The sequence below is a fragment of the Cetorhinus maximus genome, chromosome 17 (genome assembly GCF_964194155.1).
Source record: "Cetorhinus maximus chromosome 17, sCetMax3.hap1.1, whole genome shotgun sequence".
In the NCBI taxonomy this organism is placed as follows: Eukaryota; Metazoa; Chordata; class Chondrichthyes; order Lamniformes; family Cetorhinidae; genus Cetorhinus; species Cetorhinus maximus.
The window spans coordinates 62,961,440-62,988,070 of record NC_135895.1 but is presented as its reverse complement, the minus strand read 5'-3'; the positions used below and the strand labels follow the sequence as shown (position 1 = coordinate 62,988,070).

General features: G+C 40.5%; 1 protein-coding gene across 1 annotated transcript in view; it reads left to right on the top strand.

Annotated features, from left to right (window-relative positions):
* The window catches only part of efcab7 (EF-hand calcium binding domain 7), a 97,558-nt gene that overhangs the window by 9,646 nt on the left and 61,281 nt on the right, over positions 1-26,631 (top strand). The window contains exons 2-5 of the mRNA XM_078561314.1: positions 1,081-1,253; positions 5,768-5,979; positions 8,046-8,132; positions 20,425-20,620. Of these exons, the coding sequence (XP_078417440.1) occupies positions 1,082-1,253; positions 5,768-5,979; positions 8,046-8,132; positions 20,425-20,620 (667 nt within the window). The 5' untranslated portion in view covers position 1,081. The remainder of the gene's footprint in view (positions 1-1,080; positions 1,254-5,767; positions 5,980-8,045; positions 8,133-20,424; positions 20,621-26,631) is intronic.

Sequence of the window (26,631 nt, the reverse complement as noted above, 5' to 3'; positions counted from 1 at the left end):
TCCCCCTGCACCCCAAGCCACCTCCTCCTTTCTGGGACCTGCCTGGCAGACCCTGATCCTGACCCCAAGCCCGGTGAAATACCCACCACATACCTTGGTGTCCAACTTCAGTGATGATCTTCATTGTGGACTACCTGTAATCCCAGCAGCGGCCACAGCTCCCGCCAGACGCTGCTGGGACCACAGAGCTGCTGGCTATCTGATTGCCGGCACCTCTGAGGTGGAATTCCCTGTCCCTGAGTGACAGAAGACCCACCTCCAGCCCATTAATAACCAATTGTTCATTAAATGATAGTGGAGAAGCCGTTCTTCCCTTGGGCAGACTCCCCATCGACTTTTTAGCTGGTGGGGGGAGGGCATGGGGAGCACAATGCCCATAAAATCCAGCCCATGTTCTGCAGCAGTTGAAGACTGCTCACCATTTTCTCAAGGGCAGTTAGGGATGGGCAATAAATACTGGTCTTGCCAGCGATACACATGTTCCAGGAACAAATATAAAAAATGGAAGCCTAGATGGAAGGAACCATTTTTATGTATACTTATTTCTTCCAAATTAGTTTCATGAACCTCCAGGATCATGCCTTTCCTAAATATTGAGCATTATGTTTGGTCATGGAGGACTCCAGCCAAACCTGAACCTGTCTTTGTCAGATAAGCATATGCTAATTTTCCCAAAAAGGTCAATGGATAATAATCAGGAGTGGGTAACCAAGTCCATTGTTGCTGAAGCTATTGTGCCCTTACAACTACCCTGGTTGAGATCAGCTAAATCAGTGACTCTGTGATTGAAACTAGAAACAGCCTTTAAAATTTTGATCTAGTCCTCACTTCTGAACAATCAACATTTTTCATATACATATACTTCATATACATTTATTATTTAGTTTCTGGTATATTATAATAAATAAAACAAATGATTGGTTTGTGAAAACCCCAAGCCTGAGCCATACCCAGGACATTTTGCCATGCTATGTGCCTTTGTCAACTGGCTGAGTGTTCAATCTGTGTTGCTCAACACCACACCAGACAGCATGTTTATCTTGTATTTAATATAACACACACATTTTTGTGAATTTTCAGAATGTCCAGTCAGCAAGGAAGCATCACATCTACTTCAGCTAAGCCTGTGCAATCTGAATCTGGCGAATCTCAGTGCACCGAAGAGAATTTTTATAGAAACTGCAGAGCAGCTTACCTGACAGTATTCGGAACCAGTTTAGAGAATATCACTTCCAAAGATCAACTCTGTCTAGGTGAGGTTGAAATCAAAATAGTGAATTTCATTTAAACAAGTTTACTTTTTTGTATTTTTTATTTGGGCTTTACAATCAAATGGAAAAGCAACTAAACACTCACCATTATATTATCAGGCAGTTTTTGAAGTGGTACTGTATTTGTGTTGTAATGTTGCTGTGTTTCAGAGCTGAAGAAAGGGTGGATTGCTTAACTTTAGATCTGGTAGTTTTATTTTTTTGAACAGAAGTAAAGTTTCACATATTATAGGTAAGTTAAGATCAATAAAACTTGGGGTCTAATGTTTTCGGTATGAGCATCTGACACAATACAATAGCAAAATACTGCAGATGTTAGAAATCTGAAATAAAAGGAGAAGATGCTGGAAATACTCAGCAGGCCTGACAGCATCTGGGAAAGAGAAAGAGAGATGATGTTTCGGGTCCATGACCTCTCATCAGAACTATGATGTGACTTAATTTTTCATATGTTATTTTGTCTTATGCAGTCATTGTACATGTTGCATAGAACATTAAACATCTATTGAGAAATAATTCATATTTATATAGTGCATTTCAAATTCTCAGAATGAAAGCTAATAAATTAATTTTAAAATGTAGCCATTTTATTTTAGGCAAAAAGCAGTAACCAATTTGCATAAACAAGAATTTAGATTAATGACTAATTATTCCATTCCAGTTGTGTTTCTTGAAGGATGAATGATGACCAGGATAGCAGGCGAATTCTTAGTTCTTCACTGAGCAGTGGCATGGTGTCTTACATCCACCTGAATACACGCAATACTTCCTGAGTACTGCACTGAAATGTCACTGGTAAAAGGCTTGAGAAATTGCCTATCATAGGACCTTAAAATATATATAGTCATCGTTCATGTATTTGATAGTCTTCCTAAGCAGTCAGGTATTCAAAATACAGGATATACTGGTAGGAATGAGGGTAGGCCTTTCAGCATCCCTGATCTGTTCTGTCATTCAGTTCGATCATAATTAATCTGTGTCTCAGCTCCATTTACTTGCATTACTTCCATGTCCCTCAATAATGTTATGGTGCGCGAAGGGTCATTAAGGAATGCAGACTTAAACAGATATGGTGGACAACTAGTTGAGCTATTCACTTCCTGTCTAGCTGGACCGTATAAAGCACAATTGGGTCCTGCTTTTGTCTGCAAAAACTACTTACAATTTCAGAATTATCCTGGAATGCAAAGTTAATCCCCAGTATCTTTTCTCTACTGCAAGCCATGTTCTTAAACCTTAACCCCCACTGCCCCACTCCCCTTTCCTGTCTCCTTCACCCTCATCTCCAGCAACAAGTGCCAGGAGCCAGTGGATATTTCGTCACCAGGATTGAGAACATCTGATCAGCTGCATCTGCCGCTTCTCTCCCTTCCTCTAGCCACTGGGTCAAGATTTTCTTTAAGGATCCCCCTTGTCCTAGCCCTGAACGAACATCTTTCTCTAGTTTCTCTATCTTCCCTCAAGCCCTCACCGAGTTTATCTTGTCCATGGGATCCACTTCCTTCTCTCTTGACCTTATTCTGTCTAAACTGCTGGGCACTCAACTTCCCTTCCTGTCCCCCATATTAGCCAGTATTGTCAACACTTCTCTGTCCTCACATTCCGCCCCTTCTCCGTCAAATCAGCCATCATTAGCCCTCTCCTCAAAAAACCAACCCTTGACCCATCTGTCCTTGCAAAATACCGCCCCACATCCAACTTCCCTTTCCTCCCTAAAATTCATGAATGTGTTGTTGCCTCACAAGTTCATTCTTGTCTTTCCTGGAACTCCATGTTTGAATCCCTCCCATCAGGTTTCCACCCCGCCACAATACCAAAACAGCTGTTATCAAAGTCACAAATGACCACCTATGTGACTATGACAAAGTTAACTATCCCTTCTCATCATTCTCAACCTCTGACATGGTTTATCATATTGTTCTCCAAAGCCTCTCCACAGTTGTCTATCTGAGTGGGGCTGTATGCACCTAGTTCCATGCTTACCTACCGAATCATAGCCAGAAAATCACCACCGGTTGCTTTTCTTCTCACTCCCGCACCATTATTTCTGTTGTCCCCCAAGGAGCTATCCTTGACCCCCTCCTATTACCCAACTACATCCTGCCACTTAGCAACATCATCTGAAACATAACATCAGTATCCACATGTACTCCAATGACACCCAGCTTTACCTCCCACCAGTCGATTGGTATCATCCTCGCTGTCAGCCACACCTCCAAGTTTAGTATCATAGACAAATTTTGAAATTTTACTCTGTATTGCATCCAAGCTGATAATGACCCTCCAATTCCATGAGCCTCAATTTTCTTAACCATTCTTTTATAACAAAGGCTTTCTTAAAATTCTTGTAGACAACATCCATTGCATTCCCTTCATCAACCTCTCTGTTACTTCATCAAAAAATTCAATTAAATTAATCAAGCATGATCTGCCTTTTACAAATTAGTGCTGGATATCCGTAATTATCTCAAACCTATCCCAGCGGCTGTTGATTTTTTTCCCTGATTATTGTTCTGATTATATTAAGCTGACCAGCCTGTACTAGGAATATCCTTTCTTGAATAGAGGCGTCACACTTGCCACTCTCCAATCTTCTGCACTCCCTTTTATTTAGGAAAGATTGGAAGATTATGGAAAGCCCTTCCATTATCTCCGCCCCCACTTCTTTTAGCAACCTGGGATGCCAGCCATCGGGACCAGGTGACTTGTCCACTCTAAGCATAACCAGCATTTTCATTACAAGCTTCCTATCAATTTTCACCCCATCCATTACCTCAATCACATCTGCTTCTACCAATAGTTTGTCATCATCCTCTTCTGTAGTAAACAATGATACAAAGTGCTTATTAAGTATTCTAGCCTTGCTCTGCGCCTCTAAGCTTTTAGCTCTTTTCCCCTACTAGGCCCCTCCCCAACATTTACTACCTGCTTACCATTTATGTGCCACTAAAAGGTTTTTGGGTTCCCTTTTTTATTAACTGCCATTCTCTTCTCATATTTTCTCTTTTGCCAGTCGTATTTATCTATTCTCATTCACGTTCAACTTCCTGGTTCTCTCTTCAAGAATTCGTCTGATATGTATCACACTCCCTGTTTTGTTTCACTTCATCATATTCTCTATCTCTCCTGTCATCCATGGAGCCCTGGTTTTGGTTCCCTTAATTTAGCATTTGTTGTAATGTACCTAGGCTGTACCTGAAAAATCTCCCCTTGATGAACACACCCATTGTTCCGTTACAGTTTTTCATGTCAACCTTTGGTTCCATTTTATCCTGACTAGATCCCTTCTTATCCTATTGAAGTTAACCCTCTTCCAATTTAGAAGTTCTACTTTAAATTGTTCTGCCTTTTACAAATCTGCCCTGGCTTTCCTTAATTAACTCAAACCTCTCCAGTTGTACTTTCTTTGTAACTTTGTCTGAATGAAGAGTAGTGGTAGATCAATTGTTCATTATTTGTGTAATAAATTTGCTTCATATTTTAAACTTTAACCAAAGTCTGTTGTGTGCTCTACCTTTTTTGAGAACTAAGATCCTATGGTGGCATAAGGCAGTCTCATTCCTAAAAGCAAATATGAAACATGATTTACTATTCATTTACATGGGCACGCTGCTGAATATTTTCCTAGATCTCAATGCAAGAATAGACACATGAAAATGTGGAGGGCTGGCACCCATGATAGTTATCTGATACATAAACTGAAGTAATCTAGGATGAAAGAATTTAGAAAAGACCCAAAAACCTAATTATGCATTTTCCAGTTTAATTTACCCCAAGCCTCTATGTAATGTAATGTTATTTGTAAACAACCAACCACAATGGACAAGAGCAAAATACTGAAGATGCAGGAAATCTGAAATAAAAACGGAAAATGCTGGAAACACTCAGCAAGTCTGGCAGTATCTGTGGAGAGAAACAGAATTAACATTTCAGATCAATAACCTTCACCAGTTTTGACGAAAGTATTTCCAGTATTTTCTCTTTTTATTTCACTGTAATTGTCATCGTAGTTTGAATGCAGATATATTCTAAAGTTGATCATGGTAAAAGCAAAGTTAAATGTTTAGAACTGTTCAAAATTCCCATGGGTCTGAAGGACTGAATGTCCCAATTCTCCAGTATAATTGACTCTGTATCTAAAGTTCTCCAGCTAGATACAACAGACCTGAGGTTTGGCATTTGCACTGGATTGTATTTGAATTTGGCTGAGTGATAGCAGCAATCAGACATAGAAGTGGGCCTGGCTGGAATGTTGTCTCACACACTGATAAATTCTGCATTATTATGCAGTGTATTAATGCCATTTTATTTTGGAGATTGATCAGAATGCTCATCAGATAAATAGATTTCCCTATGTTTTATGCTGGAATTATCTTCTGATTTATTTAGTTACCTATGATAGGCTAGTTAAAATGCCAATCAAAATTGAATTTGGCATTTGTTTATATGTTGCAAGTCAGATTCCTGAAATTAATGCCTATATTTTTATACTATAGTGCTCCAGCAAGCTGGAAGAAATCCTTCCAGAAAGACACTTGGGAAGTACTGGACTCAGTATACCAAGAAATTAAACTTTGACGACTTTTGTGAGATCTTGAAGAACGAAAAACTCACAGGCAAGAATGAATTGATGAAAGCTTTCAAGAAGCTCGACCTAAATAATGATGGTTACATTATGCACGAGGAGCTTTATAAAGTTCTCACTACTGTAGGTGTTTTTCTCTTGCTTTGTTTAAAAAAAAATGGTTATTTATTTCCAAACAACAATTGGACCCTTCAATAGTATAATCAAAGGCTACTGGACCAATCCAATACATACAACTGCAAGATCACAAATTCCAACATAACGTGAATTCAATACATGCCTCCCTTTTTCATGTAACCTAAACATGGGAGGGGAACCATCCTTTGCACAACTTTGTTGCTCTCAGAAGGGGACTTCAGGTTGGTGGAACATCCTCCTCCTCCACCCCCCACCAACCAGTATAGCTACCCTACATTCTCTGACCCCAGAAGGGGTATTTGATCCTAAAATGATATACGAATCAATTCACCCCATTCACCCCTCTCAAACATGACAACTTTTCTTCCTTTTTCATTTCTGCCCTCCTTTGCTTGAAAATGCTGACTCCCTGGAGGGCGGTATGATTTCAGAGGCACCAGCAGTCTTCTAATACCTCACTCAAGTGAGTCTACCATGAGGACATCACATTGGAGCCCGATCCTGTCGTTGCACAATATCCACACACACATGTTTTGTAGCAGGATCCCCAATTTTTTTTGCCACTACTAGTCCATGGTGTCAAGCCGATTAAAGACACTGCGCTAATCCAAAGGCAGAATATTCCGGATGCTGGAAATCTGAAACAAAAACAGAACATGCTGGAAGCACTCAGCAAGTCAGGCAGCATCTGTGGAACGAGAAACAGAGTTAACGTTTTAGGTTGATGATTTTTCATCAGAACATCTGAACTGCTGCTCCCAACTCACTGTAGAGTGGTGACCGAAACCGTAATCTGCCTATTTGATATGATTTTAATATCACACATATTGGCCTAAGTATTTTTGAACTTCTCTCATTGTTCATCATGTGGTATGGTATGGTAGGGAAAGGGAAGATAAAAATCCTGAAAAATTACAAGACCAGAGTTTTCCATTAAATAGCTAGAAAGTCTAGTTGCTTAAATATTGATGAAGCTTGAGCGTTGAGGTAAAATATTGCCTCATGCTGCTTTACAAAGTACTGAGTGTGGGTGTTATACTGAACAATGGTCACAAGTTTCATGAAAGCCAAACAGTTTACCACTGAGCGAAGAAGGAAGTCAGATGAAGAATCATTTTTGGTCTGCTTCCATGCACCATCTTGCCGAGACTTGAGCTCATATTCCAGGAAATGCTGCATAGTCAGAAGCACGATCTTTTAGATGAGACGTTAAACCAAGGCCCAATTTGTCCTCTCGGGTGGATGTGAAATATCGTATGGCGCTACTCGAATAACAAAGGAATTCTCCCCCATCTCCTATACAATATTTATCTCTTAACCAACATCACTAACACGGGTCATTATTGCATTGCTGTTTCTGGACCTTACCATTGGCTGCCACATTTCCTAGCTTAGAACAGTGACTACTTTGGGACATTCTGAGTTCATGAAAGGTGCTGTGTACCTTGGCTAAGCGCCTTGTGCCTCATTATCTCTAAAGAGACACTAACGACCCCTGAGGGCTGCAGAGACCAAATTCATAGGAAATTATACAAAGGCCATCTACATTTCATAAGCTTGAGTTTGCTGTGAGTTTATTAAAAGAGATTGGATCACACCAAAACTGAGGAGTTGGGAAATACACTACTGCTTATAAAGGGGAAAATAAAAATCAAAACACCTTTCTGTTTACAGACAGGTGGTGAGAGGAGAAATCAGGGCTGTTTAAATTGAAACCCCTCATGTCCATAACACACACAATTTCAAATTCTTTATTTCCTTTTAGTTTGAGCATTGTATGGAAGCAATTCATCTGCCTGTAAGCCCATTTAAAAATGCCCAGTTTGGTTACTGCTCCCTGTAATTCTATTGTCGTTAAAGAACATAAGAATTTTTAGGAACATGAAAGGACCTTTAGGCATACAAATCAGGCCCTTTTACATAGATCCTAATATCACACTCCATTCTCAATACTCTTTAGTCTCTTTGCTGAGTATTTGCTGTCTATTTTTACTGAGTATCCTGGTACTATATACTACTTAATAAATTGTACCAATATTATTTCACTACAGAAAGGCGAGAGGATGACACATGAAGAGGTGAAGATGATCATGGATGAAGCTGATGTTAACAATGATGGAAAATTGGACTATAATGAGGTATGACAAACTGTATTACAATTTTGAAACTTTGCAAACAAGATGAATATAAGAATTGCTATGGTGTAAAGAGGCCAACATGTATTAAATCTTTCCAGATTTTTTTCAGAGAGTATGATGCCAAGACACATTTGGAACCATTTGTTTTATAATTCAATGATGATTGTGCATGTCAATGAAATGCTATTGATCTAAATGCCTACATTTATATCTGAATACAGCTCTAGGGTGTAAATTGCACCTCACCTCTTAAAATCCTCGCCCTCAATTCTTCTTCCCTGCCCCTCAAACCCCACTCAGATTATATCCTTCTTCCTTTCCTTTGTCACTTTCAGCATTGAGTAACTCCTCCTCCTTAATGATTTTAATCTCCATCTGAACTCAACTTGTCCACTCATCTCTAATTTCTGCCTCCATATAAACTCTCCAACTCACATTTACTGCTTCCCTCTTATCCATGCCATCTCACATGACCTCTCTATTCCCATTATCTCAAACACAGACAAGGCTGTCTCTGACAACTTCCGTATGTTCCTCACCATCCATGTTTCCTGGGTATACCTACTCACTTCCAATTCCACATCTGTCTTGTCTGCTTTTGAATAAATTCCCCTTGTAAACACTCTCAACTGCATTTTCAAATCCCCAACTGTTGATCCTTTGGCTTGCCACTTGTCATGATACTTTTGCAGCTGTCTGTGTTCAGCCACTCTGTCACCTCTACGCTTATTCCACTTACCCACAGTAACCTTTTTTTCCCAATATGGTTGTGCCCCCTGATCTGGCCCCCATTTTTGCTCCCCCACATTCAAGGGGTTCAGATTTGGAAGCAAAGTATTGTAATTGCTGGAAATCTGAAATAAAAACAGAATATGTTGGAAATACTCAACAGGTGGAGCAGATCATTACCTCTGTCCCATTTCTAATTGATATTGATGATGATTCTGCTTCTCACATTTATACATTCTCCAGACCCATCTTTTGTTTCTTTACATGTCCTATTACCATCTCCATTTTGCCTGCACCATCATCCCTTTTGTCATCTAATCTCTCCTGCTTTCCATGCTACCACAGACCTTCTATTTGTTCTTTCCTCCCCTCATTCCTTGTCTTGCTTCCCGGCAGTTGCAGTTCTTATGAAGGGTCATCAACCTGAAATGTTAACTCTGTTTCTCTCTCCATGGATGCTGCCAGATCTGCTGAGTATTTCCAACATATTTTGTTGGTTGGGTTCAGATTTGAGTTTATCTGGCACGTAACTGGTGCAGCTATCCATCGTCAAATCTAGCTGGACCATGTCAAATGCCAATTGGCCTTTCTTTCCTCTGCCAAAACAAGTCACTACTCCAGGGCCATTTGGAGAGCAAAGTTTATGTCTAGCTTTATTCTACTGCCAACTATCTCCTTAAACCTCTATTCCCTTTTCCCTCCAGCAACAAGTATGAGGAGTTCATTTTTTTTCTTCCCAGGGATTGAAACCATCTGTTAGTTTCCGATATCTCCTTTGCTCTTTCCAATAACGGTACTTGCCAATATCCTCTTAACAAATCAATCTTTGTGATAAATTTTGATTGTCCCACTTTCTTAATGTAATCTTCCAACCATGGTATAGGATATGGATCTGCTTTTGTCACTGCGTCCACACAGAGTCTTTGTATTCCATCCGATTTCAGTACCAGCACAATAGGTGAACTCCAGTTACTGCAACTAGAGTTAATGGGCAGAATTTTTTGCGTGGCAAGCAGGCACGTGCCCGACACGCTCGAGCGTAAAATAGCGTGCGATGACATCAGGTGAGCGTCCTGACGTCATCGCGTACTTGCGCACTTGGAAGCACGCCTGCCAACAATTAAGAGGGCTTGTTAAGCCCATTAACAACGCAATTAACTGGGATTTTTCACTGCCCGTCCAACCTTACAGTTGGGTGGGTGAATCAGCCAGGTGGTATTTACATTTTTCAGGAAACCTCTTCCAAGGGCGGGATGAAGTTTCTGTCATTAAATTTTTTAAAAAATGTTTGGACAGAATTTTCATGTTGTATACATTCAGGTGACAGTTTCTGATGCATGGGCACTTTTTCCCAGTTTTAAAAATCTTTATTTTCTGTATTTAAATTCTTCAGCTCCCTGAGGCAGCTCTCTGCCTTCAGGGAGCTTTCGTTCTGCACTCCCCCGTGCCCATGCTGACTTCAGAGGTCACCCTCCCCCCACCCCCAACCCAGGCAGCGCTGATCGCATCAGCGCGCGCTTCATGCTGCCTAGCCGTTAATTGGCAGCCAATGTGAAATCGCAGTCGGGGGCTGATTGCAGTTGGCTGTCCATTTCCCAACTGCTCCCAGGCCTGCTGATCGCGCTGCCCGCCAAGCTGAAAATTCAGGCCAATTACATAATTTCGAAGCATGAATTCAATTTCTTCCTGTACTTGTGATAACTTTGCCAGATTTAATCGGTAAGAATGTTGCTTTATCGAAGATGAAACTTCTACACACACACCATGGATAGCTAAATGTGTCCTTCCCAGCTTATTCCCACAAATAGCTTTGTGTGACTGCAATAGCTTCTCCAAATCACTTTGACACTTATCTGGAAGATAACTCAATATTACTTTCAAATTTTCAAGTACCCCCTCATTATCCAATTTGATTAGAGGAAAATCAATTTCAGAATCCTGCATTTTTACCTCTTTCTCATTATCTACCACCACTAATACCTTTTTTTGGTCCTCTTCCCTGTAAAAGTACTTTTTTAAACATACTTACATAACACACCCTCTGCTTCTTTCTTCTATCTAGAGCCTTTAATAAATAATTTACTTCACTCAGTTTCTTTTCAATCCTGTAAGGCCCACTAAACCTTGCCTTTAACGAGTCATCCAGTGCTGGTAACAGAACTCGCACTTTTTCCGCAGTAACAAAACTACGAGCTGTAGCTTTCCTATCACTTTCATCACTTGCTGTGATATCTTTAAATGTTCCCTAGCTAACTCACGTGCTCTGTCCAATCTTTCTCTGAAGTTTGATACATAATCCAGGAGAGTAGTTTCTGAATTTTGACCCAATTTCTCATGAATCAATTTTAGTGGCCCCTTTACCTCATGGCCATAAACTAATTCAAAAGTAGCATCCCTAATAACAAATAACAAGAATGGAATTCCCCTATCCTAATCCTGTGTATAGTCCTGACTATATGCCCTTATCATAGTTTTTAAAGTTTGATGTTATCTTTCCAAAGCCCCTTGTGACTCAGGATGGTAAGCTGTTGAGTCAAACTGTTTAATCCCCAAACTGTTCATCACTTCCTTAAACAGCTGTGATATGAACTTTGAACCCTGATCCAGTTGTATTTCTTTTGGTGAACCATATCTTGTAAAAAAAAGTTTAGTCAACTCTTCCACAATTCTCTTTGTTGTAATATTTCTCAAAGATATCGCTCAGGAAATCTTGTAGACACATCCATTATTGTCACTAAGTACTGATTTCCACCTTTAGTCTTCGGGAGGGGTCCTACACAATCAATCATGACCCGAGTAAAAGATTCTTCAAATGCTGGAATTGGAATTAATGGTGCCAGCTTAATCACTGTTGTTTCCCTATCACCTGACATATGTGACATATTCTACAGAATTTGACTACATCACTATGCAATCCAGATCAATAAAAATATTTTTGTATTTTTGCCTGTGTCTGATTCCTAAATGCTCCCCCATTGGAATAGCATGAGCTATCCTCAGAATGTCATATATCCAAGTGGTATAACAATCTGATGCACATCCCTCCAGCTTTCATTTGCTGAAACATAAGGCTACCATTTTCTCAATAAAACATTACCCTTAAGGTAATGACATTCTGGAATACATTCTGCCTCTGTTTCTGAGTAAGCTGTCTGATATAACTGTCTTATATGCGTATCCTTTTTTTGTAACTCTACCAAATGCCTTGAGCTAAATACCTCAGCTGTATTATCCTCCATTATTTCTTCCTGAACAATCTTATCAAAAACCATGTCCACCAATTGAACTTGCACACTTTCTCCCTGACTTTTAACTTCCTGTTCTTCTGTTTCAACCTGTGATCTTGTTATCACACAATCTGGAAACAATCCAGGATGCTCTCTCTACAACACTTCTGTTGAAAACACTTCTACAGGCTGCTCAGCTACCATAGGCATCACCTGCATCTGTGACCCAGCTATCGCATTACCTAAAATAAATTGAACCTCTGCAATGGGCAATTTTTTCACTACTCCAACAATCGCCTCACCTGTTTTCTACTTTAAATTTACCTTCCACAATAGAATAGGTTTAGCAGCTCCAGGAACCCCACTTATTACTGCCTGTTCCTGTAATACTCCCTCTGAGCAACAAATGTTACTATCCCACAACATTAAGGATTGACTAGCCCCTGTGTCTCTTAAAATTTTAATATCTTTACCAACTCCACCCTACATATGGAAAAACTTTCCCTTCAATTACAAAATCTTTAAACATTTCTGGAACCTGCTCCTCAGAACTCCCTTGGATAAATTGTGAACACATTTTCACTTCATTACCTATCACTGACTCTTTCTTCTTTACCTGTGCAAAAAACACTGGTTTTTCATGTGCCCAAACCTCAGAACCCACTACTTTTACTTCCTCTGCACCCAATAATCCCAACAGACTTCCCTGTAATTTCCAACGCAATGACTTCATGTGTCCAACTTTATTACAATGAAAAACCTCAATTTTGGAATGTCACTTCTACCCTCAGCACCTTCCTTTTCATTCTGAGAAAAAAACTTCCTGGGAATTTCCACCTACCCCTTCTCTTCCCTGACTACCCAACTTCCTTTCACCTTCCCACTTTCTATCCTTCTCTGACTTAAAAGGGTGACAAGAAAAAGGTTTAGATCTATGAACTAACTCATAACCATCGGCTATCTCTGCTGCTTGTCTTACTGTTTTAACCCTCTGTTCCTCCACATGAGTTCTAACTATCGAAGGAATTGAATCTTTAAATTCTTCCAAAAGAATTACTGTTCTAAGAGCTGCATATGTTGTCTATATATTTAATGCCCGTATCCAATGGTCAAAATTACTTTGTTTTACTCTCTCAAACTCAATAAAAGTTTGCCCAAGCTGTTTTTCTCATTTTCCTAAATTTCTGCCTGTATGCCTCAGGAACCAACTCATATACACTCAAAATAGCCTTTTTTTTTTAACCACATCATAGTTTACTGACATTTCTTCTGACAGTGAAGCATAAACTTCATGTGCTGTACCTACCAACCTAGATTGTAACAACAGTGCCCAGTTTAACTGTGACCATTTCATTGGTTCGCTATCTTCTCAAATGAAATAAAGAAAGCTTCGACATCTCTTTACTCAAACTTCAGAAGAGCTTGCACAAATTTAAATATCCCCCCACTAGGTTTTAGATTAAAGGTTTTCTCATCTCCAGAGCTTTCCTCAACATCTGTTGGCTCCTTTTTAAAATCTAGCTTTTGAAGCTGGTACACTCTGTCTCTTTCCTTCATTCTCTCTTCCATTGCTCACTTTTCCCTCTGGAGATCAAGGTTTCGCATTTCCATTTCTTTTTGACATAATCTATCTTTTCCTTTCTTTTTCTGCTGCCTCTAGTTCCAGTTTTTTCACTTGCAATTCTTTTTCCTTTTCGTTTCCCTCCAATTCAAGTTTCTTAGTTCCTTTGCTCATTCAGATTCAAGCTTCTTCATTTCTAACTGAAGTCTCACTACCTCCAGCTGTAACTCACTAGTGTCAGGTATCACTTCCAACTTTAAATGCTGTGCTATCACTTCAACTATGTCTGCTTTCTTTGCCCCTACAGGTAACCTCAACTGCAACTTATCTGCCATCTCTGTTAACTTACCCTTAGATACTTTTTGTAACTCAATAATTGTTATATCTTCTATTTCCGAAAAAGTTTTAGCCATGGATCCAGCCATTTTTTTGAAGTCTCATCACTCTAAAAATACCTCACACCAACTCCTGAATTCAAAGTGCTTCTCAGATTCGTAACCGTAAGATTCACCAACTCTAAACCAATCAAGGAATTTCAAATTTATTCCACAAAGACCCCCCCAATTCTGTTATGGCACAGCCGATGGTAAATGCTGAGCTGCTCAAATCTCAGAGGGAAACTTGAAACAGCTTCCATAACTGTTTGCAATTTGTACTTTATTTTGAGTTGCGTGCCATAAATTCAGTATTAATGAGCCCACCAAGACTTTGAGGTTTTTTACAAACTAAATTAAACACTTATTAATAGAAGAAAAGATTTTAAGCACATACATAGGTCTACAAATTACTACTATATTAACTCCTAAATCTCCTAATTAATCTAGCTCCTAGTTACACCTCCATTAAGGCAACAGTAAACATCATAGGTTTCAACAGACCCAGGCAAAGCGCACGATACCCTGGACAGTGATATTCAAAGTGAATGCTCTTAGCTTCAGTTCCTGTAGACAGCAGCTTGATGCACAGAGGCTGGAGGCTTTTCACACTTGTTAAATCTTAGAATGCCTTCTTTACTTTCATAAGCTCATCTACTTTATACATGTTTCTCCCTTTCTAATGTAAATCGCATTGTTTTAATATGCCTTTGCAACTTTACTTTTTCCATAATATAAATCTTTCATGGTATTCATGTTAACAGTAATCTATGGGAAAAATAATCGCACTGTTTGGCTTAAATTCTTATGGCTAGGTGTAACATCCCATCATCTCTGAAATTCAAACTGCTTTGTTTTATCTAAAAATGCAGATGTTCCTCACACCTCATATCCTATAACTTTAGCCATGTTTACGTATTTAGCATTTCAAACCTAGCTTCTCTTTTGACAACTCAAAAGCTCCAAACTAGCTGTCTGAAAATCAATTAAAACCCTCACACACACCTACACAGAAACTAATCCAAACCCCACTATTAACCTACCTTTACAATAAATCACAATAATATTATGAAAATTATTATAGTTTCATCATAAGCTGTGTAATGATATGCAGTACATAGAGATCGAGGGAGAAAACTTTAAGAGAGTATGCTACTTGGATGACAAATACAATTACATTCTAATGCTACCTATAGAAGCCATGTCATGTAAAGCATGTTGTCTCTTAAACAATTCTTTGCATTTATGAAACTTTTGGTAATATATTTCCATTCCCCTCTAACTATGCTGACACCTGCTGGCATATGGTTTCATGGATGCTGAGTGCCCTCTAGTACCACTCTCATGTTATCAATTTTTAGCTTATCCAGTGACTCAACTACCTCCTCCTTTACTATGACTTCTGCAGTATCTTCTGCCTCAGTAAAGAAGATGCAAAGTATTCATCTAGTTCCTCAGCCGTGCCTCTCCCTCCATGTGTAGATCATCTTTTTGGTCCTTAATCAGCCCCTTCCCTCTTCTTACTCCCGTTTTACCTTTTATATGCCTATAGAAAACTTCTGGATTCTCTTTTATGTTGGCTGCCAGTCTCTCTTCATGCTCCCGCTTTGCCTTTTTTATTTCCTTTTCCACTTTCCCTCTGAACTTTCTGTATTTGACCTAAAATTGTGGTGCCTGGGTTAGGAAGTGCCATGGTTATAATGTTTATCTCTGCAAATAAATGTTTATAAAAGTATGTAAGGATTGGCTCCTGTTGTATCTTTTATTGCCTGGCTGTCTGGATTATAACACAATCCTGTGGGAATTTAGCATTGTTGAAGGTGCCCTCCAGAGGAGATGTTATATTGAGATCCACTCTATCAGCTGAGTGGATATATAAGATTGCATGGCACTACTGGAAGAGCAGAGAGTTCTTGCAGTGATCTGGCCAATATTTCTCCTACAACCAACACTACTACAACAGTTTGACAGATTACTCATCTTCTTTGATGTCTGTGTGATCTTGCTTTATGCCACATTTGTCTACAATAACAAGGAATTCATTGACTGTGAAATATTTTCAGATGAAAGTTGTGAAAAGACACTATATAAATGCAAGCTGTTCCTTAACAACGAGGGTTGACATTCTTTTTGATCATGATTGTTGTAATTGAGCCCAATTTTGCCCTCACCTGACATCAACAAACCTATACCTTCTGTTGGGGTTTGAATCATGATGCTAATCAGGCGTACGCACCCTAGCTTTTTTTTTTCTCCACCCTCCCTAACCCCCACCTGAGACTAACTAAAGCACCCTTAATGATATGTGACTGAAATCAACAGACAGGCCGGAGATTAGGAAAGAGATCCTGAGCCTTATTTTGTAGCATGCTGCCTTTACAAACTAGTCCATTGGATGAGCTTCAGATCTTGTTTTACATTTAATATTTAAATGTATATATTTACATTTTACATACATTGCCAATATGTGATACAGCAGAGTCTTATAATATGGACACCAAGTAACAGCAAAAACAGTTATGACTTTGACTGCAAGTATCTTTCTTTGGACATGTTTTGGTTTGATACACAGAACTATTAATCCTAATTCATTTCACTCTTCTTTTTCTGTGACATTATCCTAATTTGATCCCACTATCTGTCCCAATGAAGGAAGTGTTACAATCTGGTTAAAGTAGATAAAGTTTGAAATCCCAGGTACTTACTCAGAACATGAAGCCACATGATTCCATGGTTTTAATAAACAAAATAAACTTTGTTATTCAAAGTCAGCAAAGTAAAACAATCTACAATATCTGTCTTATACTGTAACAAACAGAATTAACATGAAACAAATATGCATTAACTAGCAAACTGTGGCTGAACACACCACACTGCACATTAAATGGCAGATGCAACCAAGACACATCATGGATTTCTCAGCAACCCATCCAGACATCAGTGACCACTGTGAGTCACAAAATCTCATTAAAACTCTGTCTCTCTAAGGAGGGATTTTAGCTCTTCACTTTTGTAGATCCAGCTTCTGAATTCCCTCAAAAGCCACTCTGACTCAGATTGTCTCAATGACTGCTCACCACCTGATGGTTCAATCGCTTCTCCTGAGACTGCATTCTATGGGATTCAAAAAGCTGCACTTCCGTCTCTAATTCCAGCAAAATTCCAACTCTTTTGCAGATGGCTAGCTTCACTGAGCTGGCACTGCCCCTGGGATTCTCCAAACTCCAGTCTCCAGGCTGCACCAAGCTATAAATGGCTCCTGGAGCTACCTCTGAGCCCTAACTACACTGAACGGCTCACAGGCCTTCTCTGTGAGTTGCAAACCCCACAAGATCCAAACTGCAACCAACAGCTGCACCAATGGCGCCCAGAGTTTCTTCAAGCCCTAACTGCCTGGAGCCTGCTAACAGTAGCACCTTTTCAGTAAAGCCCTTTCCCTTCCTATAGAACAGTCAAATAAACCGAAACCAGAGAACTGTCTTAAGCTTCACCCATCTCCACGACAATGTAGCCTTTCAGCATTCACTGGATGCTTTTGAACCAATATAATTTTAACTCCCAATGCGCTATTGTTTTCTGTTCACACAAGTCCCAGATCCTCTGTAGAGGGTTCCGTGCTGTTTTGCATTTCTAATCACTGCAAGTTTCAGTGCAAAAACCTATAGGACATCTGCCGGGAAGTGTAAATGTAATCAATGGCTTGTGCCAGTTGTTTGCCACTACCTGCAAAATTTAGGCTGTTATGTATAAAATGCCTTAATATACAATTTTATTGCAGTGTTGATGATGGTGTTGAAGGTGTTGGATGGGGTGTCACTCAAGCAGTCTGCTTTGCCCTGGATGGTGTTGAGCTTTTTGAGTATCATTGGAGCTAACACGTCCAGGCTATTGGAGAATATTCCATCACACTGCTGACTTGTGCCTAGTGGATGGTAGACAGGCTTTGGGAAGTCAGGAGTACTGACCAATTTCCTCAGGAAAATTTTTAATTTTTAATTTCTAATCCCTCTTCTCTTTAGATTATTTCCTATATTGTAGCATTGTTACTTTACACAGAATGTTGTCTCATGAAAGGTAAAAAAGCAAAATACTGAGGTGATTACAAAATCCACCTGCAGTCAGAATTGAAAAGGGATGTGATCCTTGTGGATCTAATGTGACTGACTGTACCTCATGATTCAGAATCCCCATGCTTTGGGAATGAACTCTTGCGATGTGTTTTGCCAGTTATTCTTAATCAGGCAGGTTTAAGTGGATAGATTGGAGAAGCTGGGATTGTTCTCCTTGGAGCGGAGATTTGGTAGAGGTGATTAAAATTATGAAGTATTTACATAGAGTAACTAAGGAGAAACCATTTCCAATGGTTGAAGGGTTTATAACCAGAAGGCATCGATTTAAGATGATTGACAAAAGAACTGGAGATTATGTAACAGGTGGTTAGGATTTGGAATGCACTGTCGGACAGGGTGGTGGAAGAAGATTCAGTAGCAGCTATCAAAAAGGAAATTGGGTGAATATTTCAAAGACAAAAGATTGCAGAGATATGGGGAAAATGTGGGGGAATGGAACTAACTGGATTGCTTTGCAAAAGAGACAGTGCAGACTCAGTGAGCTGACTGGCCTCCTTTGCTGTAATATTCTATGATTCTAAACTGATCTATTTAAGTTGAATCAAGTGATTTATATCTTACAATTTCTATTTTATATAGTTTCTCCCATATTTCCTCCTTCTGTTCAAAGACAGAAAGACAGATGATCTGCTCCCCAGGCTCTGTCAAAATCACACAAAGTGTCCCGCTTCCCTGGATTACATTGAAAGTACAGCAGAGAGAAGGACTGTTCAGCCTATTCAGTCCATGTTAGCATTTATCCTCCACGCAGGCAGTAGTCCCAATCCCAAGTTCCTGCCCTGCCAACATCCTTTTATTCATTTTCCTTCAACCATCTAACTTAATATTAATACCATGCAACAGTGGAGCACATAGGTGCTCTGCTACTCAGTAATTTGGATCTAAACATACCCAACACTACAAAACAGATTTTGTTTATTTTTCAACAAGTTGCTTTTCAGCTGGTATAAAACAGTTGAAAATGTCTCAAAGGCTGAGCAATAAAAGTCTAATGATTGAATGAAACTTGAAATATAAAATAAAAGACATAATCTTTGTGCATTATTTAAAGAATGATTATCTCACACACATAACAACTTTAAAATCCTTATTGAAATAATTTAAAATAACTTAATTTTATTCTTCCCCCAATTCCAAAAAACTGCAATCTCCTTACCTCCCTCAGTTTCTTTTCCTCCTACAATCTACACACTTTAAAATGTTATATTGTGTCATCTAATTCACTGCTTCTTGATTTTTCTTGTTTTCTAGACTACTGTTTTCAAACTCGGTGATGTCCATCACAATGGGTCTTGGCCCAACACCTAACTTCTTCAGAACCAACAATCTATGTTAGCTGTAGGGGTTTGAAACAATAGCAGTGATACAGAATGGTAGCTTTCCATAAAAATGAAAATACATAGAATGATAGAATGGTTACATCACAGAAAGAGGCCTTCCCACCCTTCGTGTCCCTGTCGATTCTCTGCAAAAGCAACTCAGTCCCATTCCCCAGCCCTTTCCTTGTCATCCTGCAAAACCTTTCAGCAGATAATTATCTGATTCCCTTTTGAAAGCCACGATTGAATCTGTGCCCACCACATTCTCAGGCAGTGCTTCCCAGATTGTAACAATTGTGTAAAAAGTTTTTCCTCATATCACCTTTGGTCCTTTTGCCATTCACCTTAAATCAATGTCCTATAGTTCTCGACACTTCTACCAATGGGAACAGTTTTTCCCTGTCTACTCTGTTTAGATCCATCATGATTTTGAACACCCTCTAAATTTCCTCTCAACCTTCTCTTATCCAAGAAGAACAAGCAAGCTTCTCCAATCTACCCATGTAACTGAAGTTCCTCATCCCTGGAACCAGTTTCATAAATCTTTTCTGCAGCTTCTCCAATACCTTCATGCCCTTCCTAATGTGTGCTTCCCAGAATTGGGCACAGTACTTCAGTTGAGGCCATACCATTGTTCTTTAAAAGTTGACCATAACTTCCTTGCTTTTATTCTCTTGTCTCTGTTTTTAAAGCCCAGGATCCCATATGTTTTATCAACCACTTTCTCAATCTGCCCTGCCATCTTCAATGATTTGTCCACATACAGTACAAAAACAATACCTCCTAAAAGATAAGAGATATTGCAGTATATTTTTTTTCATGTATCAGGGATGGAAGAGTATTTTCTGACCTATCTTCTTTTAAAAGTAACTAGTTTTCTTGAATTTGATATACTGATCAGTGTATACACAGGGAAAACTACTAATTAGTATTGTACTACTTCATTTCACAGTTTTGTAAACTATTCCTGGCAACTGTTGAAAGAAGTCAAAAGACTGCAGTAGCAAGATTAGAGGCTAATGCCAAGATGAAGCAACAACAGTTTGGAAGTTTGACAGATGCTTCACTGCAGTGTTCTTCCTCACCTTCATCAAAATCATTGCTGGGAACTTCTCGAAATCCAGAGACAGAAATAATCCCCAGAAAAGGTAAACATGAGCACAGCTCATGCCATCCCATGATGATCAGTCACTTTTCGAGGAGAAATGCTATTTTGAAAATTTGGCCAGTGCTTTAATATTAGAATTTTATTACTTTGTTATAAACTGTGTTTTTGTGATAATGTTATGATGTTCAACATACCCCATATAGATATAGTAATGTCACTATGTCTTCTTACTAAGTCTAAAAGAAATTGCAGTTCACTGTTGTGTCTTATGAAATTATTGATTACTGTGATACAGAGTTATTTTTGTTGAGTAAATCTGATTGAGTAGCTTTGTAGTCAGCCATGTTTTGAAAAGCTCTTCATCTTACTAAGACATGATTACTTAAAGTAGTACTTCCAAAATGCACACAGGACCGTTGCATTGATACTTAAGTTTAAAACAGTTTTGGACACTTTGGCCTGGATTTTACAGCCCCTTTGTGGACAACCTTGGAGGAAGCGGGGTGGGGGTTGCGAAAAATTGCATGGCTTGGTTGTTCCAATGTCATCACACCAGGTCCAGATTTTACCTTCAGTGGATAGCAAGTCATTGATGAATAAGAGACATATCTAAGCTTTTCGTCTTGCACTCATCAGGACACTTGCAAGAATATAAATGTAAGGGGGAAAACAACAATTTATACTGTATGTGAGAGTGCTGATGGTGGCATTGCCATGGAGAATGCACCACTGGTGACTGGTGACTGACAGTTAATTGCCAAGCATTAGTTGAAATTAAAATCAGGCAGCTTGACCCGGATTGGCCAAGACTGAAGCAGTTTAGCAATGCAATTAGTGATGCCACTAAACATATAATAAATCTCTCTGACCATGTACTCTCAGAAAGCGAGAAGTTTGTTCTTGCGCATGGTTTCAATTTTGGTGTGCCTTCGTCCTGAATAAAACGGGAAGAGTTATTAGCTGAGTTTGAACTCTCAACTATCCTACCACAAACCAGCATCCACTGAAGATGCTGAATCCTTGAAAGTGCACCTAGCTGATCTAGCGCACACATATTGCGGGATTCCGAATAACCTGTCCGACTTTCACATGCAACATGAATGTCTTACAGCGTTGCGAGGCCCTTAAGACCGTCCCGGACATACATATCAGTAAACCTGACAAAGGGACAGGAATATTCATCCTTAATAAGTGTGACTATATCAACAAAATGCACGCCATTCATAATGACAGGTCCAAATTTGTATCCATTGGACCTGCTGCCCAACATGACCAGGCAGCCTTGCTCGAAAGTAAGCTAAAAAAAATGCTTGCTGGATTTATGTAAGAGCAATGAGCTACCAGGTGATATATATGACAGGACTTGTCCTCATGGTTCACTACATCCGCGTAGGTAAGGGCTGCCCAACATAAACAAAAGTGAAGTCCCTCTATGCCCCATCTTATCTATGACCGTTTCTGCATAATATGAATTGGTGTAAATGGTTGGGCGAATTGTTGCAACCAGTTTTGACCAAGTTTTCCATCAACACAGTGAAGGACTTCTTCACATTTGCGAAGGCCATACAGAACTTGTATATCGATAGCAATGCTGTGTCCATATGCTCATTTGACATTGCTAGCCTATTCACCAATGTTCCACTTAAGGAAGCCATAAACATTTGACACTATATTATGGCAATCTAGACCCACCAATGAATCAGTATTCATTGAACTTATGAACTCGGCAACTTGCGCAGTTGAGCTCAGTTTTAATGACACCGTGTATGCCCAAATAGATGGTGTTGCCCTCTGGGCCCAGTTCTCGCAAACATCTTTGTTGGGTTCCATGAGAAATGTGTCTTCGATGGAATGAAACCTAACCTCCTACCCCTCGCATATTTCCAATATGTGGATGACACGTTTGCTATGTTGAAATCCACAGCTGCATGTAACAATTCCCTTACATGTCTTAATGAGCTTCATCCTGTGCTCAAATTCACCTACAAAATGGAGCAGTCAAATTAACTCCCCTTCCTTGACATACTAGTTGAGAAATCTGCCAGGGGATTCTCTACCACGGTCTACCTTCACTGGTGAATATACACGTTGGGATTCTTACAGTTCCACACACTATAAGATTGGTCTTATCAGCAACATTGTAACTAGGGCCTGAGCCATTTGCTCACCATGCAAGCTTGATGCTGAAATAGGGCGCATCAAAGGCATCCTGCAGGATAATGCTACTCTGATCAGATCATTTCACACTGTATATTACGCAAATTCATGAACGGGCCTAAGGCTGTCACTTTCGGCCCTGAAAAGTGCCCAGTCTACCTCACCTTGCCCTTCCAGGGTAATCTATTTCAAAAATTTGAGTAATAGGCTGTTTCACGCTGCTACTATGCAGTAGCAACATGAGTGGTGTTCACCACTAACAGGATGCTGCCATCAAGCCAAAAAGACAGTCTGCCTATCACACAAATGAACAATATGGTATGTAACTTTCAACGCCAGCTAGGTATGTAGGCCATACATACGAAAGATTGGTGGATCGTATCAAACAGCATGTCCCAGCCGCTGAGAAAAAACCTTTTCCCACAACGAGTGGTCCGGGTCTGAAATGCACATCCTGGAAGTGTGGTGGAGGCAGGTTCAATATAGACATTCAAGAGGGCATTAGATGATTATTTGAATATAAACAAAGTGCAGGGGTACAGGGGAAAAGACAAGGCAATGGCACTAGATCATAATGCTCATTTGGAGAGCAGGTGCAGACATAATGGGCTGAATGGCCTTCTTCTGTGCCATTAAAATTCTGTGATTCTGTTCGCAATGGGCAGGGTACAGACCCGACCCAACCAGCCCATGCTTGCAAAACTCAAAACACAGTGTCCAACATTGGATGGGATTCCGAGATTAGACAACATTTGCTGCATAATCCTCAATGTGCTAAGAATTACGCTGACAACCAATTTAAGATTATCAGTCAGGCTCGCAGTGTGGCGCATTTGCATGTACTGGAAGCTACGTATATTAGTACATAGGGCCCTGTTCTTTGTAGATAGAAAGAACATGTACAGACATTGCGCCTGTTTCAGCTAGACAAAATTATTGACAGCCATTCACTGAGGGCATTCCTCAGGGCAATGCCTTGACCAATCAGTGTTAAACTGCCCGGTTTAGATGTCAGACAATGCTTGGCAGTTAACTGTCAGTCACCATCAGTGGTGCATTCTCCATGGCAATGCCACCAATCAGCATACTCTTCACATAGAGCATAAATTGTTGTTTTACCACTTATATTGGTATTCTTGCGAGTGTCCTGATGACTACAAGACGAAAAGCTTAGAAATGTCTCTTTTTTCAGCAATTCTCAAGTTCCGTACTACCAAATGACTAATAGCAAGTCAAGTGGGAATAGTGCATGGTTTCGAAAAAGGAAAATTGAAAATTACTCCATAGTGCCATCTGGCTGCTAGCACTTGGCAGTATTGAAAGGGGCTTGAGTGGGTTGGGGTTTTGGAGGAGGCATCTGAGAGTGTGACCCTTCAGATCAGCAGCGCCCACCTGTGGTGGGCATCATTCACTCAGAAGGCTGGGCCTCCAGCAAAGGGGAGAACCTAAGAGGAAGGGGAAAGTGCAGCCACATGGATCCAGACAGGAGCAACACTCTTGACCACCTAGAGAGGAAACCTCAGGGTGGGAAAGTGCCATAAGGCTACAGAGGGGACCAGGAGCAGGCTCTAATAAGGAAAAGAAGGTATCCTGTAGCAAGGGTCTACACACAGCGGATGAGCTACCTCCATTGTCTCTGAAGACTGTGCCTCTCAAGAGGCTGCCACAGATCCTTGTGCCATGATGGTTGACTAGCTGAGCCCCATTGGCATTGGTCATCATCCAATTCCATTGCCAGTGAAGGTCAACATGGCCCTTAATTTCTAAGCCTCCAGTTCATTTCAGAGGCCTACTGGAGACATGTGGCATCCCCCAGTCAGCTGCATATCATTGCATCAAGATGGTGATTGATGCCCTCTTCACGAGGGCCAGTTATTACATTCATTATTGCACTGATCTGGACAGTCAATTGAGAGAGCCAAAGGATGCGAGGCTCTTGCTGGATTCCCCTAGGTGCAAGGTGTGGAAGGCTGCATTCATGTTGCCATCAAGGCTCCCACAGTCCAGCCATGGGCCTTCATTAACTGGATGGGATTCTACTCCATCAAGGTGCCTAAGCTTTTCACTTCCCCCGTGCACCTTCAAGGTTGGATTCTTGGCAACAAGGACAACCCACTAAAGAGATGGCTACTAACTTAAGTGAGGAACCTGAGGACGGAAGCAGAGGAGAAATGCACAGCCACATGATGACCCAAACAACCAGTGAGCAGATTGGTCTCCTGAAGATGAAATTCAGCTTCCTGGATCGTTCCTGTGGGGCACTTAAATATGTCCAGCGAGGGTCCCTTGGATCATAGTGGTCTGCTGCATTCTGCATAACCTGGCTCTACAGAGAAGAGAAGCCCTGACTGATGGGGATTTAGTGGAGTGCAAGGCATCTTCGTATGAGGAGGATGATGGGGAAGCTGATGTCCAGTCGCAACATCCTGAAGGACATGAGGGGCCACAAGGAGGGCACAATGACTTAGGTGGAAGGGAGGCGTTTACCTCGGTTGCAAGCCCAGGTGCCTTTTGCTACTTCCCTGCTTCTGTATGGTCGAAAGGATGCCCACAAATGCTATAGTCCCTCCCATATAGCCTTTGAGACAAGCCATGGTACTCCTGAACTTCCAGAGGGCCTCCAACAATGGATAGAAATGCTATGTAAACAAATGACATCTTTATTACAAACATTGGCACACACAAGCAGTAACACCATAACTATTTATTTACTTGTAAAGATCAAGTGTATATATTGTGTTTTACTAATTCTTTTATGAGTGCTTCTTTGCGCTGCCCCCACTGTGCTACCAGCAGTAGAGGAGGCAGGTTGCTGACCTTAATGGCCCCTGGCCTGGCGTGACCTTGGCTGCTGTCCACTGGCTGCCTGAGGCCTGTTGTGGCCCTGGCCTGAGGGATCCTGCCCTGGTGCAGGATCCTCTGTCATTATGACTACCTGAGCCATTCGTCTCACTGGCAGAGAGGCTGAGGACCCACTGGCCACAATTGGAGCGGCCTGACAGGAGCCTCCAGATACAGAAGCCAACTGCTCCTCCACTCTTGCAAGGCATATTTGTGCCTGCCTGCTAACCTGTGCAGGTGGAAACTCCAAGCACCTCATTCACCTCTTGCCTTACCATTGCTACATTGAGCTCATGGATGAGCCAATGGCATACAGAGTTCATGCATCTCTGGCATCCAATGACAGATGTTAAAATCCTGTTAGAGACCATTAACGTTTTAGGAGAAATCCGAACGCCCAGTAATTATACCACAAGATTTCACATTTTTAAACAAAAACAAATGTTACTCTATACTTAGAGATTAAACGAAGCAACCACCACTAACCTAACACTATAATTTGTAAAGACTTGTGCTATAACCTCCGTTCTACTTGTTATTTTCCCCCAAGAGTTCCATTACCCATTACAAGAAACTTGAAGGTTCATTCACTTTTCTTGGGACCTACCCAAAGACATGCCACAGCACTCCAGAAGTCTCCTCAGTGTTCCAGCTATTCTTCAAAGTTTAAAATTTCTTGGGGATACTTTATTAGCTTTTAGACTAACTGATCCTCCAAATTATCTTCCAAACCTCATGACTGTGGACTCTTCAGTTCAAACTTGGGCTTCATTGCCTTCTTGTTTAGGGATTTAGAATATAGGAACACTTCTTGGTCCTAATGGCTTCTATGTTTCTAGTCCCATGGATGACTCACAGCTCCTGCTGACTGACCAAGCTGACTGCTACCAAGCTAACTGCAAACTGCCTTCTGTCACAAGGCTCTGTGAGGACCACTGTAGATTTCTTCCTCTAGCTTCGAGATAGTAAAATCTTCCAGCTTTTCCCCTCACAAGTTCCAAACTCAGCTCGTGCCTCACCCACATTCTGCATAGTGAACAATAAAGTTAGTAT